This window comes from Erpetoichthys calabaricus, chromosome 7, assembly GCF_900747795.2.
Source record: "Erpetoichthys calabaricus chromosome 7, fErpCal1.3, whole genome shotgun sequence".
NCBI lineage: Eukaryota > Metazoa > Chordata > Cladistia > Polypteriformes > Polypteridae > Erpetoichthys > Erpetoichthys calabaricus.
In genome coordinates this window covers 174,613,842-174,628,824 of record NC_041400.2, presented here as the reverse complement: position 1 = coordinate 174,628,824, position 14,983 = coordinate 174,613,842, and the positions used below count along the sequence as shown (strand labels likewise).

Below are 14,983 nucleotides of genomic sequence, written 5' to 3'. Positions count from 1 at the left end.
TTATGTATAAGGGGTACAAGACAGAGGAGAGGAGTCAGGTGGAGAATGAATTGTTTGCATCTTAACATCAACAAAACCAAGGAAATGTTTATTGAGTTTCACCGCACCAAAGCGTGTTTATGTCCAGTTAATATTTAGAGTTGTAAATGTAGAGGTGGTACACTCCTACCAGTACCTGGGTGTCCATATCAATGGCAGGCTAAACTGGTTCCTGGTTTCTTCTTTAGGGAACTGTATTCCTTTAAGGTGGGAAGTGACATCCTTCACATCTTCTACAACTCTGTGACCCTGTGACTCTCTGATGGCCAATGCGATCTTCTTCTCTGTGGTGTGCTGGGCTGATGACATCACTTCAAGAGAAGCCCACCAAATCAACAAGCTAATTAAAAGGGCAGACTCAGTTGTGAGATGCATTCTGGACCCCTTGGAGGTCATAACAAAAGAGAGAATTAAAACAAAGATGAGAGCCATTATGAACAATGCTGCACATCCTCTCTCTGACACACCAACACTGAGAACTTTCAGCCAATAGATTATTCACTAGACGTGTGTCAAGAAACGTTACGGGGGCACCTTTATACCAACATCAATACACCGGCATAATGCCTAAAGTCAGAATTTTTCTTCTTACTTTTTATTTTTTTTCTTTATAGCCCTTCTGGTGTGTTATTAGTACAAATGTTTGTGGTGTGCCTTCTGTTAGAATGACAAATGCAATGTATTTTATGGCTTCATGCATTACCAAATTCATTCCAATAGATGATGCACTGTGGTCTACATTGATTTCAATCCTTCTTAGAAGGGTAGGACAGCTAGTAGTGTGTATAAAGTTAGCATAACGACTTTTTTTTGCTCACAGGCATGTTTTACTATCAGACTGAAGCCTGTGTGTGTGTGTCCTGCCATAGACCAGTGCCTCAAACAGGGTGGCATCTGCATATGCAGAATAGGGTCTGATCTCATGCGACTTGATGTTGATTATAGATTGATGGTTTCAGGAACTGGTTCAAATATTTGTCTAAGATGCAAAATGCAAGATACCTTTATCATCACTGTACAATACAATTAAATATCATTTGAGGGAGGCTTGTGGTAAAGTGAGGTTGGCAGCTGATTGCCATTTTAAATAAATAATCGCCACACTCATGGTTCCCATACACGATGCAGGTAGTCCCGCACTTAAGTGCACTGGTGCAGAGCCGCCCATGGTTGTAATTGATGCCGGGAGCTGCTAATCACCACAACTGTGCCACGTCCCCATTTTAAAACGAGAAGTGCGAGTGCGAGATGGGAAAAGGAAAAGGAAAGAGAAAAGACAGAAAGGGGGTTTAAAGGAAGAAGGAGGCAGGAGGAAAAAGAGCTGGTGCAGGAGCGAGCGATCGAGTCAAAGAGGAAAGAGTGTATGGCTGACGCTCGGGGTCAGTTGGAAGCAGTCACTTAAGCTGAGTAGTTCCAAGTAGCAGGAGCGACCAGGAAGGTGAAAGACTTGCCGTGTAAGGCTGGGAAGGCAGCGGAAGTTGAGGAGGCCTGGAAGGGAGAGTCCCTGTGTGAGCACCCTGGTCACTGGGAACCACAGTCTTAGTCCAGTCAGAGAGCTGTACATAGCCAGGGGAAGGAAGGCAACCGGACCAGAGGAAGGTTGGCTTTACCTGCGGATAAGGCAACTCCCCTGTTGCAAAGCCCGTACGGGAGAAGCAGAGGAGCCGCCAGTTAAAAGGAAAAGGCACCAGGTTTTTAAAAAGGACTGCATCCAGCCTGTTGATTTTAAACTCATTTTAATTGGATGTACTTATTAGATTGTTAACCTCCACGTTCCACCTTTTGCACGTTTTTTGGGATTATTTATTTATTAACTTTGAGCATTGCACTGTGGACACTGTTTTTTTGTTAATAAAAGCACTGATCACTTTTGCAGCTTCCCCTCTATACAAATATGCAGTAAGTACTATATATGGTAAAAAAAAAATAAACATTCCAACTCATAAGTAAAACGATGCATTACAGATCCCTTTAACAATTATTAGTTTATCTTGATATGGGCTTTTTACTCAGTTTGCACGTCATTCTCACGTTAATTTAGAAATACATGCAGCGCCAATAAGAAGTATTCACCTCAGTGGAAGTTTTCTTACTTTATTATCAGACAACATTTAATCACAGTGGATTTAATTACATTTTTTAACACTGACCAACAGTATAAGACTTCTTAATGTCAAAGTGAAAACAGATCTCTGCAAAGTGCTCTAAATTTATTACAAATATAAAACACAAAATAATACAACATGCCTGAATCAACACTTTCATAAACTCTGTATGGGTATTAATATTTTCTTTAACCATACCACAATCTCAGAACACGTTTGTAAAATTTTACAAACAAGTCTGCTTAAAAAGTTCATAATTAGTCTACTAGTTTAGAAGAGTCCAACAATTAAGTATACTTGCTGCTGTTTGTGAATTTAATTTTTACAGTGATTTAAAAATAGCAATTCCATTACTTTTGGAGATACCAATTTCAATAACTTATATAATACTGTAATTTCAGAGGTGCTACTGTTAAAACAAAAAAAGGCTTTAATAAAGTTGCTTTTGTGAGCTTTGGAAACAGTCTGGTTGCTTCAGCTTTACCCACTAATTTGAACGTCTTTTAAGTCCATCCTCTCGAGTTTTCTCATCTTTTTGTAGTTTTTTAAGTTTTCTTCAGGGTACGTGACGTTAGCGAGTTCCAGCCTGAAAATGGCCTTTGCGTCAGTTGTGATGAGCAAGAAGGTCAGGGCTGAGAGGCAGAAGGGCCACGTGCATGCAGGCAAACCAAACTGAAAATAAAAAAGAAGTCCAAGTTGATATGCATTTTTGTAACAGATGAACTTTAGATGCTATAATTTTAATCTGAATACGTGACTGCTACACAAGATCTTGTAGCAATTAATGATGTAAATTACACTGAGGGACAGCTTTCTTAAGTGCACCAAAATTGTCCCCCTTAGAACAGCCTGAATTCATCCAGACAGGGACATTTCTGAATTTATCCTAATGAAATTTTAATCCAACCATAAATTGATATGGTTTTGACTAGGGGTGGGCAACGCCGATCATGGAGGGCTGTAGTGACTGAAGGTTTTTGTTCCAACCCAGTTTCTTAATAAGAAGTCAATTATTGCTGATGAAGCCCTTATTGCCCCAGTGACATTTTGATGCTTCATTTTAGTGTTCTTTCTTGTTGAGATTCCACGCCCTTAATTGCTTATTTCAGTCTTAAAACAGCTGCACTGACTATTTTAATGGCTCCTTATTAGCAGTAAAATGCAAAGGACAAAGGAGCCAGCAGTTCTCCATCTAACTCGTTTCTATTTACACATCTGTTGATTCATCACGAACTATTTGAAAAACATTTAAGAGAAAAATGTGACAGATTGAATATTATCCATTTTAGGCTTCAGATCATTTGGATGATATCCTTGGAAAGGAAAAAATCTACGATATAAGCAACTAACATAAAATTAAATAAGGTCTGAGATTAGCAAGAATTGGTTTCTAATTAAGTAATTGGGTTGGGACAAAAACTTGCCGCCACTGCGGCCATCCAGGACTGGTGTTGCCCACCCCTGGTTTTGACTTTTTCTATCACTGTCTTGTTCCCTTCAGTCACTTCCCTTTTGAAGACTGGGCTACAGCAGGCAGTTTGGGCTGCAAGACGATTGTTGGTTGCCGTCTTGTGTTATTGCAAGCTACCACTGCACAAGGCTTAGTGACTTCCACATTTCCGTTGACATGAACATTGATAGACCCTGCATTGTCAACAGTAATTAGTAGGCTAGTTGTTTAACTTGATCATTTTGCCTTCTTATCACACACCCTGTTGTAGCTTTACATGACTGGAGTCACCAGGCATATCACAGCAGTACGGTTGTACAATGCTGTATGTATGAATTTCACTATCCATGTCAACGTCTGATGACCAGTTCACATTGTCAATACTATCGACTTGATTGGAGGGCAAGAAGTTAAGAAGGCTGCCGAGATCTGTGCAGCTGATATGAAATTAGCATTTTTGTTTTTTTCTTGTGAATTTTGTTTTAATGTTGTGAAATGTAATTTTTTATTTTTTATGTGTTCTTTGATACTCTGTCTTCCAATCCAATGTTGATTCTACTCTGGTGCCACGTACTGTTGTGACAGGCACAACTGTAATACAGATAAACAAAAGATGGAAAAGATCTAGAATTGCCTATTTCTTCCTAGAGACAAAGAAAGATGAGGTTAGTAATAAATTCTGCCCCCTTTTACTTAGGAGACAATTTAAAAAGTTGGCATGATGGTTACTCAGCTGTTCAAGTGACGGCAGTCCTTTGGCTTTCTAAACATCTCATTAGGCCTTTACATGGTTCTGAATAAAAATTCAGGAGATGATGCAGATGCTGTGCATGAGGTGTTATTCATTGTAAGTTTTCAATTCAAAACTAATAATTTGCATCACCAGCAAGCTATCACTGGGGCTCTTGCACCTCTCCACTTCACATCCTCACATGGAGAACATGGCTGCAAACTCAGGGCATCTGAGTTGGAAACAAATACTTATCCAGGTCTGCTACTAGGAATTTCCTTCCTTCAGCTGAGAAGGCAGCCCCCTTCATTTCTGTTGCAATATGGAGGTAACATTATAACACCGCATGGTCTCACTCGATCAGCCTCGAGGTCCCCTCGTATTAATTTCACTATCCGTGTCAACATCCGATGACCAATTCACATTGATGATGCTATCAACTTGATTCAACTAATGCTTTAGTTTCAGTTTGTTGAAAAACAAGCTTTGTCAGCTTCTTGTTTTGGTTGAAGGTTCCATCCCTTAGAGAGGCAAAAAGCATAGAAATATTTATGATTTTTTGCAGGATGATGTTATTTCATCCACTAGATGGCAGAAGAATACTGTCCCAAGCATTATTTCACCTTAAAACTGTGAAGTGCTCCCACCTTACATGATACCCCAAATCTGACTCAGGAATAACCGTAATTACATAGAATTCCAAGTCTGAGTGATGCCCAGGGTTAACGTCAATTAGGTTAATAAAGTCAACACTTAGAGAAAGAGGAAAGACTTGAATTACATGACTTCTAGTCCCTAAACACGATAATAGCGTGTGTATTACAAAACTCCTCCTAAATGTAAAATTTGTTTCATAATTATAACTCTTATATTTTAATGCCATCTGAAGAATTGGAAAGAAGTGTAAAATCCTATAACTTTTATTACATTTTTAAAAACTTCCTATAAGTTATGCATTCATTCTCTGAATCTTTTTTGTCCGGTGCAGTGGTTTGAGGGTCCAAAGTCTACTTGTGCAGCATTAGGCACAAGACTTGAGCCAATCGAGGATTGCATGAAGCCCTCATTCACATATAGTCTGATATGCCCAGCGACTTAGTCGTAATTTACCTTTGACAAAATCAGTTGTTTGACTTTGTCTTTGGTTGCAGAGGTGGGCTCTGTGTGCATGAAAACTGACAACCAATGAATGCTCCTCCAGAGCAATAAGAATCACGGATGTTTTGGACCTCACAAACAGAAGAGAAGCTTGTCTGTCTGATGTCTTGTGTTTTACGACTGATGAAATAAAAAGTAAAATAAAAAGCAGAGATTGCAGATGACACTTTGTAATGACAATAGGTGGTGGAAGTTGCTACACAGTCAGCTAAGTCGTCCTCCCCTGCACTTTCTAATCATGCAATTTGACATCCCCGGGCAACAAGATTAGCAACAAAATTTGATATCCTCCCCGAAAAGAAGTGCCACCAACTCTAATGTCAATGTTTCACAATAATAAAAATGCTGGCTGGTAAATGGTTTCAGTTAGGTTAAATAATACTTACCACTGACATGACATTTCCTATTGCTGCTCCCAGGTAAGCACAGAAGAAGGCTAATAAGAATAAATAAATAGATATTAGCAAGACAGTTGAAAGATGTGTGGACCAATTTTAAATACAAAGATCACTGTACCCACTTAATCATAAACACCAACAGCACAGTTCTGTTTGTGAGAGCACAAAATGATTTATAAAGAAAAGAAATACACAGGGTGGCTAAGAACATCTACTGCTATGAATGAGGAGTTCGACATTTATTCTCTAGTGTTGTCTGAATTTTTGAAGCGTGTGTCAGAAGAATCCAATTTGTACCGTAAATCCCACCTACACATGGCCCCCTTCATCTCATCCCACAGATTCTCAACTTAGTTGAGTTCTGTTTACTGAGCAGTGTCTGTATGTATTAAGTGTCTCAGAGTAGGAAAACAGTCAGAAGTGAATCTTGAATTTGCAGCATGTCAAGCACGATGCTGAATCCATGTGAGTGAAGTGATCTATCTGTATGCATACCCTGCTGTAAACGCCCGTTATAATAGTTGAATAAAATGGCTCATAGGAGTAATATTACAGCTCCTATATGCCATTCAATCGTTGAGCTCACACAAAGCACCCTTAATTTGCTCTGCAGAACGATCGACCTTGCTTTCTGGCAATTGCTGTCTATATAAAAGGAAAGTTATTTATTGCTCGCTTATCCTACTTCAGGTGCTGAGCCCTACCAACAGCCAAGGTGGATACCGGTTTCCATCTTTACACTACCTGCAGTACTGCGGCCTTTCAACAAAACACAAAAGACATGCACATATGTTGGACAAGGAAGACTCTCAAAGAAAGAAAACAAAACAATCACTAACCAAAAAGTTACATTGTGATCAGACTTCCCTAAACCTCCCTAAGCCAATCTAAGTGAGTCCATCCCTCAGCATGCAGGCACTTGGCCAGGGCACTGGCTTTAAACTTAGGTTAGCTATGTGGGTGCACATCCAAAAAGTTGTGCAGGCTGGAAATGGCCTTAACTCACACAGACTGCCTGTAGATAACCAGTACACTTTAAATTAATTACTATGGTTTCAAGCGATGGAACTTTTATTATTGAAAGAGACACACAAACACACAGAAGCAAGAGCTGCCCCGCATTTCCTTAAACAAAGGCCATTCTAATCCTGACGGTAAGGCGCTGTGAGGCCTTTGGCGTTACACTGTGTTCACCCTTTGTTTCTGTGAAAAAAAGGAATCAAGCAGTCAAAGCAATTCCTCAAAGGTTAAAAAGGGAGTGTCAACTGCTATCTCTTGATGAGAAAATAAAAATCAGATCATTTGAAAAGTGGCATGTCGCTTGTCGAGGGCATTATTCCCTAAACAATACAGTATAAAAACTATTCACATAACATTTATATTGTATTGGATATTATAAGTTATCTAGAGATGATTTAAAGTATATGGGGGATGTGCTTAGATTATATGCAATTATGACTTTTAGTTATATAAGGGACTTCAGTATCCTTGAACTAATCCCCTGCAGATATGCCATGTGCATTTACATTTTTTTCTGCTCTGTTCTTGGATTCTGATCTTAAATTGCATTATTGGACTTGTCTGCTTTGGACTGCCTTTAAGGCAATTCCTTTTGTGTTCTTTTCCGTATTCTTGTACTATTTTTTTAATTTTGGTAAATAAATCTTTATAATGATTCTTTGCATGTCCTTTTGTGGTCATCGTCCTCTTTGTGGGGCTTTTTTATTTATTTGGGTACTTTTTGAGTTATTTTGCTACCTCTCTTTGTTTGGGGCCTGCTAGTTCAAAACCCAGCAGTTAGCAGTGAGGAGTAGCTGCATTGGTGTGTTCCTGTTCTGGGCTACCCAGTGAAAGCCCTGGGGCCTCATGTATAAATGGTGTGTACGCACAAAAATGTTGCGTACAACGCCAGTTTCCATGCTCACATCGCGATATATAAAAACTAAACTTGCTGTAAAGCCTCACATATTTTCACAATAGCTCAGTCCCTGGTGTATGCAGGTTCTCTGCTTGGTTTTGCAAACTGGTGGCACTCCAGCATCGAAGCAGTGCTTTTGTTCCAGTGTGGTTTCCCTTTCCTTTTTAGATCCACATCCCTGACGCAGCTTTATCAAATACACTGAAATTAACCGCATATTGTCTATTAGTTTAAGGCATCTGATTGTAATTAACCTATAACAATATAATGGTTCACGGAATAGCCAAACTATTCCACATACCATAGCTGCTTTAGCGTTGTTAATCTCAAGTATTTATCCCACTATATCTGAGTGTGGAATCACAGCTCTGCAGCAGCTGATCAGAAAGAAAATTATCAGTATACAGCATTTAGCACACACTATGTCAGCCATGTGCACAGTCACTTTGAACTGCTCTCATACGACAGACGCTTCAGAGACTTTCCTGTACGAACCTAGTGGTTCAGAAACAGTTTCATCCCAAGAACTATAAACGCAATCAATCAGTCCATCAAGTGCTCCTGGTAGAACTGTTTGAACTTATAAGTACAATTACCTCACTGTAAACTTGCGATACAGTTATAATATTGCACAACCTGAGCCACTTTATAAAGCGCGTATTTACATATGATGACAATATCATTTTTAAGATGAAATGCAGCAAAATATGTTTATTACATTATACAGATAAAATGTTAACATCATTTAAATAATCAATATTGTTAATAATTAAACATGTGAGGACACGGTGTCGCAGCACTAGCAACTAGCTGGCACCCCGTTCAGGGATTGTTCCTGTCTCGTGCTGTATTCTTGCTGGGGCTGGCGCGACACTGTAAGGATAGATGGACAGAATAATTAAACATGTACTACGAAGATATTTCAATGTTCCTTAAAGGTTTTGAAGAATTGGCATTCTAAGCTTACAGATGGCTTAACATCTATTACAGAGCTGATTGTGTGGTGATTGGGTACTTGAAGAAAGAAAAGGAAGGACAGGAATTGTGGGTTAGTACGTTTGAAAGAGATAGTACTGCTGCAATAAATTATTTCATCATGGGTCGCGCACAGCGCAGCAAGCACCTTGCAGGAGGCAGGAACAATCTCTGGAGGGGGCGCCAGCTCGTCACTATCACTGCACCACCGTGTTCCCATGTTTAATAACATGCTTTAACTCCTATCATCATAAAAATGATATCAAGTATACATCTCAGTATTTACATTATTCAGAGAGCTGTAATATCACAAATGTAATGGATTCTCTGTCCTGTTGGAGGAAGAGAAAGTTTGTTTAAGAATCACATAGTGATTCACACACATAAAGCACATAGAAGAACACATACAAAACAAAGCATTTAATGTGCTACTTTAGTTACGATGGTATTTGAGAAACTAGTAAATTAAACGTTTTTAAAATTAAGTTTATGATGTTCTATTCTAATGATAAAATAAACTACGCGATTAAAGTGGAAATTTTGAGATTAAAGTTGACATTTCAAGCTTTTTTTGCCACTGTGTGCCTATTTTTTGTCTTTTCTCTGTACCCTAATAAGCTTCCATATGACTCTCAGATGGTGGGATACGAATCGCCTTTTAACAGCGACTTTGATATTTGACAAATTCTTTTTTATTTCGGGCACTGTGCGACTTTGTGATCTTGAGCTTTTGAGTTTCTCGGACACTCTATGTCACTCGATAGACATCCTTTTGTTGTTTATACCACTGTTTAAACCAACAAATTGTAAGTTTTTCCTTGCCTCCACTTGGTATTCGCTGAAATTCTTCTATTTTCCCCTGTGCTTTTGCCATTGCCTTGTCACAGAACGCTGAGCTTAAGGGCTATTTATATTAATTTGCATATTCAAACAGGCATATTTCTGGCAGGAGTTGGGGAGTGGCAGCAGGCACGTGCGTTACTTTTCAAGCTGACCGGGATTTATGTAGCAGAAGAACGTGGAAGTTGGCATACGCACAGATTTACGCATCTGGATTTTTTTGTGCGTACTCACATTTCTGCTTTTGTCCATACGCCATGTTTTAAAGTGAATTCTATGCACGACATTATGCATGAGGTCCCTGGCCTTCCATGTGGCTACATTTTGGAGGCCTCACTCCTGTTTCCACCATGTTTGTGGCACCCTATCACAAAAATCTCACCTTCTAAACCCACTTTGTCTGGTGATTTTCATTGGAGCAGCAGGACATGAAGGTCAGCCCAGACTTCACCATTGAGATTTCCTATTCAATTTGCATTTTATTTCAGTTTTGTAAAGTAATAAAATGTGAAAAGGTGCAAGACGCTGAACACTTTCTACAAGCATAAATATTTTAAAAACTGCAAAGCAGTTCTCTCTTACCGCAAACAACAGCAAGAAGATGAGTCTGCCATGTCAAAGCGTAGAACATTCCTCCTATGGCTATACAAGCCAACACACTGTTATAACTCCAGAGGCCATCGTAGATGTTTTGGAAGGGTGATGCAAGAGCCAGGCCTAAGAGAAAGGAGATAAAGGAAGATTATGTTTAAAATCTATCTAAACATGCTGTTAATACACACACACACAAATACAAAAAACTCTGGGAAATGTTTTAAGTTTAGAACTCTTTGTAAAAGTTATATCCTGTCATCAGTCTGCCATTTTGGGGTTAATAAAACAGAAGAAGCATACCTGAAGCAAATAGAATTAATCTTTTTTTTTTGGCTTTGTTTTTTTTTTTACATGCAGCTACAGTCAGCATAATAATTTACTCTACTTTTAACAAAAAAGATAACAGTGGTATGTCTTTCATTTCTTAGGAACATCTGAGTACTGGGGTGTTTTCAGAACAAAGATTTTGAGTGAAGCAGTATTTAGTTGTATGAAATTAAATCAAATGTGAAAAACTGGCTGTGCACAAATTTGGGTCCCCTTGTAATTTTGCTGATTTGAATGCCTGTCACTGCTCAATGCTGATTACTTACAACACCAAATTGGTTGATTAGCTCGTTAAGACTTGAACTTCATAGACAGGTGTGTCCAATCATGAGAAAAGGTATTTAAGGTGGTCAGTTGCAAGTTGTGCTTCCCTTTGACTCTCCTCTGAAGAGTGACAGCATGGGATCCTCAAAGCAACTCTCAAAAGATCTGAAAACAAAGATTGTTCAGTCTCATGGTTTAGGGGAAGGCTACAAAAAGCTATCTCAGAGGTTTAAACTGCCAGTTTCAACTGTAAGGAATGTAATCAGGAAATGGAAGGCCACAGGCACGGTTGCTGTCAAACCCAGAAGGTCTGGCAGGCCAAGAAAAATACAGGAGCGGCATATGAGCAGGATTGTGAGAATGGTTACAGACAACCCAGAGATCACCTCCAAAGACCTGCAAGAACATCTTGGTGCAGATGGTGTATCTGCACATCGTTCTACAATTCAGCACAATTTGCACAAAGAACATCTGTATGGCAGGGTGATAAGAAAGAAGCCCTTTCTGCACTCGCACCACAAATAGAGTCGCTTGTTGTATGTAAATGCTCATTTAGACAAGCCAGATTCATTTTGGAACAAAGTGCTTTGGACTGATGAGACAAAAATTGAGTTATTTGGTCATAACAATTTTGGTCATTTGCATTGCGGAAGAAGAACACCGCATTCCAAGAAAAACACCTGCTACCTACTATCAAATTTGGTGAAGGTTCCATCATGCTGTGGGGCTGTGTGGCTAGTTCAGGGACTGGGGCCCTTGTTAAAGTCATGGGTCGGATGCATTCAACCCAATATCAACAAATTCTTCAGGATAATGTTCAAGCATCAGTCACAAAGTTGAAGTTACGCAGGGGTTGGATATTCCAACAAAACAATGACCATGCAGAGGGAGAAGTACAATGTTCTGGAATGCCCGTCACTGTCCCCTGACTTGAATATCATTGAAAATCTATGGGATGATTTGAAGTAGGCTGTCCATGCTCAGCAGCCATCAAATTTAACTGAACTGGAGAGATTTTGTGTGGAAGAATGGTCAAAAATACCTCCATCCAGAATCCAGACACTCATCAAATTCTATAGGAGGCGTCTAGAGGCTGTTATATTTGCAAAAGGAGGCTCAACTAAGTATTGATGTAATATCTCTGTTGGGGTGCCCATATTTATGCACCTGTCTAATTTTGTTATGATGCATATTGCATATTTTCTGTTAATCCAATAAACTTAATGTCACTGCTGAAATACTACTGTTTCCATAAGACATGTCATATATTAAAAGTAAGTTCCTACTTTGAAAGCTCAGCCAATGATAAACAAAAATCTAAAGAATTAAGAGGGGTTCCCAAACTTTTTCATATGACTGTATTTGAAGTGTCTGTCATTTAAATCAAAAAGCTTTATTCTTTTTTGAGTCTTCTTATTCCAACATACCCACATTCATTCACACTGTGCCAGTTAGTTTTGTCTTTTTAATGAACAAGTCTTTGGAATATGGGAGGAAATTGAGTTTGAAGAAAAAATGCGCTGAGACCCAGTAGATGTGAGTAGATAGATAGATAGATAGATAGATAGATAGGGAGGGCCCTATTTGAGAGACAGACAGGCATACAGATTCTAATGTGAATGGTGAGCTATTGATAGCAGCCAAATCATTTTGAGCTGAGCTCAGCTGAGATTTAGGCTGGAGTAGTCCAGATGTAAGCTTTTTAAGGTTTTGTTTTTGGTGATGTAGGATGGAATATCCCCAAGATCCCCTGTAGGAAGTGTTGCCTGGAGAGTAAGATAACACTGGGGTAAAACCTTGACACCAGTAAGATTTATTGAGCTGACGCGAAAGTAACATCTGAATAGGGAAATTAGAACATCAGAACATTAGAAAAATCTAGACAAGAATAGGATATTCAGCTCAGCTCCTTTAGTCTTTCCTCATAACTCATCCCCTGTAGCCTAGGAATCAGGCTGACTACTCTTCTCTGGATTGTGTCTAGCCCTGCTATGTCTTTTTTGTAGCCTGAAGAACAAAACTGCACACAGTACTCCAGATGAGGCCTCACCAGTGGATTATAAAGCTTGAGCATAATCTTCTTGGACTTGTACTCTACACATTATACTATATACAGTAACCTAACATTCTGTTAGCTTTCTTGATCACTTCTGTACACTGTCTGGATATAGTGATGAGTCCACAATGACTCACAGGTCCTTGTCATAAGCAGCACTTTCAAGTGTCAGACCTCCCACTGTGTATTCAACATTCAAGCTTGAATTGAGAGATGTGGGGATAGGGGCAATAGATAGATGGGCTAACATGAAAGGACTTGATAGAAATGAAAGACACTTTAGAAGGTATATGCAGTATACTTTGAAGTTCATTTTACAAGCGTTTACCTACTTATGAATATTTTCAAGGTCTTTTTGTTTATTCCTATTTTTTTATTAGTTTTTTTTTTTGTTATCTGCAAGTATTAATGGTTTATTAATTATATACAGATCTATATCACTAAGAAAATTAAGAGATACTCAGATGATGGTGTACACTATGTGACAAATTCTTCTCTTATCTGCATTTTCTGTTTTCTGCTAATCAATCATCTGTGCAGCTTTGATTGTTTGCATCGTAGTAATGCTTTGTTACTGTACTCGATTATGTTTTGAAAATATGTCTGCTTTACAGGAGTATAATATTTCCTGTCTGATTTCACTTGGATTTTCAAACGCAAATGGCTGCTTTCACTCTCTTGTATTTTGTTAGACACATTTGTTACTGCAATAATAAACCAGAAAACAAAAGGGCTCTGCAAATCCTAACATGACTGGAGTGCCATGCAAGGTTAAGCCCCACCTCCCAGTAAAGGAGTTTAGTGGATATGAAAGATACATGATCAGTAAAGTGCACTACATTGTTGTCATGGAAAGAATGTATGAATACTGAACTTGGTTATAAGTTTTAAATCTTTACACACATTCAACCATCTTAAAAATATTGTATACTTTATAATGAATTTGCAAACATATGAACACCAAATCAATTAATTTTACCTGACAGGACACCAGCAGCAGAGCCGATTATTGCATGCAAACAGGTGACAGGAGATGAAATGAACAAAGCAACAATAACAATGCCTCCAGTCCATGGATTATCACAGCAGTACACTTGTCCAATACCCACTGGCACAGCCCTAAACAGCTAGAAATAAGCAAAGGGGAAAAACATTTTTATTTTTGAATTATTATAAAGACAAATAAGTATCTATCTATCTGAGCTAAAGATCATAAGTTATGAAACGATATCTTCTGTGACTTTTTGATTCTCTGCCCATATATGAAAAGTAGTTTTATTTTTGTGAAAATGTAGTTTTGACAAGACTAATTAAACTGTTGGGTTATGAATCAAGACAATAACATCAAATATAAACAAACAAATATGGTCGCTTCAGTGTTGACTGATTCTGCCACACGGTTCCAGTGTCTTGGTTGAGAATCCACACACAGACACTCTCATTGTGTGTTATCTTCATGCCTACTTTCTTTATTCCAGATATGTACTCGTAAGACTAACAGTTGACTCTAAATTCCTCTGCAGTCAGAAAGGGTGTGTTTGATATAGCAGCACAGAATTAGAAGAACATTCACTCTTCAAAATTAGAAAGTCCTGAACAATATGCAGAACCCGGTGCTAACACTAGTAACTGTTGACAAGAGCAAAATGCATACTGTATGTGTAGAATGAACATTAATTAGGAGGCTTCTTCAGAAAGTTTCTAGACTTATTTTATTTATAAGCAATTTTTGGGTGTATTGTACTGAGATGCCTGAATACAAGGTCCAGAGCTTCTCAACATTTTGTTTAGACAGACCCCTCTCTTGCCCGAGGCCTGGCACCTCTATTCAATAAGTTATTATCAAATATATTGACAGAACTTTGGAATACATCTGATACACTATACTCTTTTTTTAAGTAGCATGGCCAACCTTTAATACTAGTTCTTACCATGCCAACATTGACATCTGTCCAGGTAAAATTAGGAGTTGAAGCAATGGGTTTGATGAGAACCTGCGGGAAATAATGATTGTAATGTCCTGTGGCCACCATATGCAAGCAGACTAGAATGTTAACAGGCAGATTAATGACTGGAAGGCCCCATTTGCTGTTGATAGAAGCCAAAGCACTTGAAACAATTGAGCTGCA

At 38.7% G+C, this 14,983-nt stretch overlaps 1 protein-coding gene across 6 annotated transcripts in view; it reads right to left on the bottom strand.

Annotated features, from left to right (window-relative positions):
* The window catches only part of slc14a2 (solute carrier family 14 member 2), a 215,413-nt gene that overhangs the window by 167,056 nt on the left and 33,374 nt on the right, over positions 1–14,983 (bottom strand). Inside the window, exons 6-10 of one of the 6 annotated variants that reach the window (XM_028805734.2) lie at positions 14,786–14,978; positions 13,834–13,981; positions 10,196–10,330; positions 5,869–5,918; positions 2,574–2,816 (exon numbers count right to left, since the gene is read on the bottom strand). The exons of the other annotated variants lie outside the window; for them this stretch is intronic. Of the exons in view, the coding sequence (XP_028661567.1) occupies positions 2,625–2,816; positions 5,869–5,918; positions 10,196–10,330; positions 13,834–13,981; positions 14,786–14,978 (718 nt within the window). The 3' untranslated portion in view covers positions 2,574–2,624. Of the gene's footprint in view, positions 1–2,573; positions 2,817–5,868; positions 5,919–10,195; positions 10,331–13,833; positions 13,982–14,785; positions 14,979–14,983 lie in introns of those variants that run through there. 6 annotated transcript variants of the gene reach the window in all.